This window comes from Camelina sativa, chromosome 1 (assembly GCF_000633955.1).
Source record: "Camelina sativa cultivar DH55 chromosome 1, Cs, whole genome shotgun sequence".
In the NCBI taxonomy this organism is placed as follows: Eukaryota; Viridiplantae; Streptophyta; class Magnoliopsida; order Brassicales; family Brassicaceae; genus Camelina; species Camelina sativa.
The window spans coordinates 8,382,914-8,384,757 of record NC_025685.1 but is presented as its reverse complement, the minus strand read 5'-3'; the positions used below and the strand labels follow the sequence as shown (position 1 = coordinate 8,384,757).

The window sequence follows — 1,844 nt, the reverse complement described above, 5'->3', positions numbered from 1 at the left end:
AAAAAAAAAAAAAAAAAAGCTAAATCTTTTAAATATTCCCTATAAAAGGTAACAAACACAAATATAGAAAGAAGAAAAAAGAAGATGAATCTAAATCTTGAAAATAGTTCTTGGTACGAATGGTCAAGGATTGTTCATATTACACAGTATAATGTTAATGGGAATGTTAATTCCTTGAATCCTACGAATGGTCAAGGATTGTTCATATTACACAGTATAATGTTAATGGGAATGTTAATTCCTTGAATCCTTTCTCTCTTTCCTTTTGTCCTTTAAAAAACCTTCCTTCAAAGAGAAGCCACCACTCTCTTTTAACACTTTACTCATGTCTCTCTCTGTTCGAATAACGGAAAGCTCTGTTTGCTTTATAACAAATTATAAAAAAGAACAATATTACACTCAGACAAACACATACCAATCACGTTTCTTGCCGACCGGAAAATGGATACTGAAAAAGGTTATCCCAGAGGTTTCAGAGCTGACAGTATACGATCAGAAACAGGCCGCAGCAGTTTCAGGTCAGATAGTATGCAGATCGATGAAGCAGCCGAGCTACCACAAAACAAGATAGGACAAGAAAACTCGACCTATCTTGTCCTCTTCAAGAACATAGACAGTGGAAACTTAGAAGCCACGAAAGCGTTCTTGGACCGAAATCCTGAGGCTTTAACCGCAAGCTTAACCTCTAACGGAGACAGACCGATCCATAAAGCTGTTTTGTCTGGTCACATCAAGATCGTGGAAGAGATCATAAGACGGATTCATGATCCAGAGCAAGTGTTGAAGATCAAGAATGATAATGGTTACACTGCGCTTACTTATGCTGCGACCGGTGGGATTGTGAGGATTGCAGAGTGTTTGGTGAATAAATGTCCCAGTTTGGTTAGTGTCCGGAACGAGAAGAAGCATATACCAATCGTGGTGGCTTCGTTGTATGGTCACAAACATCTTGTTCGGTATCTTTACAATCACACACCTCTCAGTGACCTTGATCCTGATGGTTCAGATGATCACAATGGCAAGAACGGAGCGATGCTTGTGACTAATTGTATTGTCGATGGATTATATGGTATGTTCATATAACTTTTTTTGGCAACTATATTATATGTTCACAAGATGGCTAATGTGTCGCATATATGAAGGTATTGCTTTGGATCTGATTCAGAGATATCCTAAGCTGGCTTATACTCGAGACAGCGACAACGATACAGGGATCATCGCGCTTGCTCAAACACCTTGTGCGTTCCCTAGCGGTACCCGTCTTGCATTTTGGCAAAAGTGGATATATCATTGTGAGTAACTGAATATACTTAGCTTATTAGACGAAGACTAAATATAACTTTGTAAGGAAGTTCGGTGTTACTAGGCTGTAATTTTTGTTGGGATTCCGCATTATAGATCGTTAAATTCATGCTACTTCTCTTGCAGGTATTCACATAGAGAAAGTTAATAACCCTCACGAAGTTCTGAATCATCATGACCATCAATACAGGAAAGCAGAAGATCATAGTTGGATTCAAGACAAGTTGTGGAAACACCTTAAAGTTCTTTGTAAGCAGTAAAACTCATCTCAAATAGTGAGCCATGTCGATGATTGTGATAATTCTTAGATGATTTTTAATTGACAGTTCCACATATAAGACGGGTATACAAACTGAAGTTAGGACATGCTCAAGCCAAAGAGATACTAGAATGTATCTGCCAAGAGATACCTAACTTTGACGTGACCCAACAGAAGAACACCGGTCTACACCAAGCTCTGTTTAAGGCGGTAGAGAATGGTATTGTAGAGTATATCGAGGAAGTAATGAGGCATTATCCTGATATCGTATGGCTCAAAGATA

The 1,844-nt window shown here is 38.5% G+C and overlaps 1 protein-coding gene across 1 annotated transcript in view; it reads left to right on the top strand.

Annotated features, from left to right (window-relative positions):
* The window catches only part of LOC104705430 (protein ACCELERATED CELL DEATH 6-like), a 3,693-nt gene continuing 2,218 nt past the window's right edge, over window positions 370-1,844 (top strand). The window contains exons 1-4 of the mRNA XM_010421441.2: window positions 370-1,069; window positions 1,143-1,292; window positions 1,429-1,551; window positions 1,629-1,844. Of these exons, the coding sequence (XP_010419743.1) occupies window positions 442-1,069; window positions 1,143-1,292; window positions 1,429-1,551; window positions 1,629-1,844 (1,117 nt within the window). The 5' untranslated portion in view covers window positions 370-441. The remainder of the gene's footprint in view (window positions 1,070-1,142; window positions 1,293-1,428; window positions 1,552-1,628) is intronic.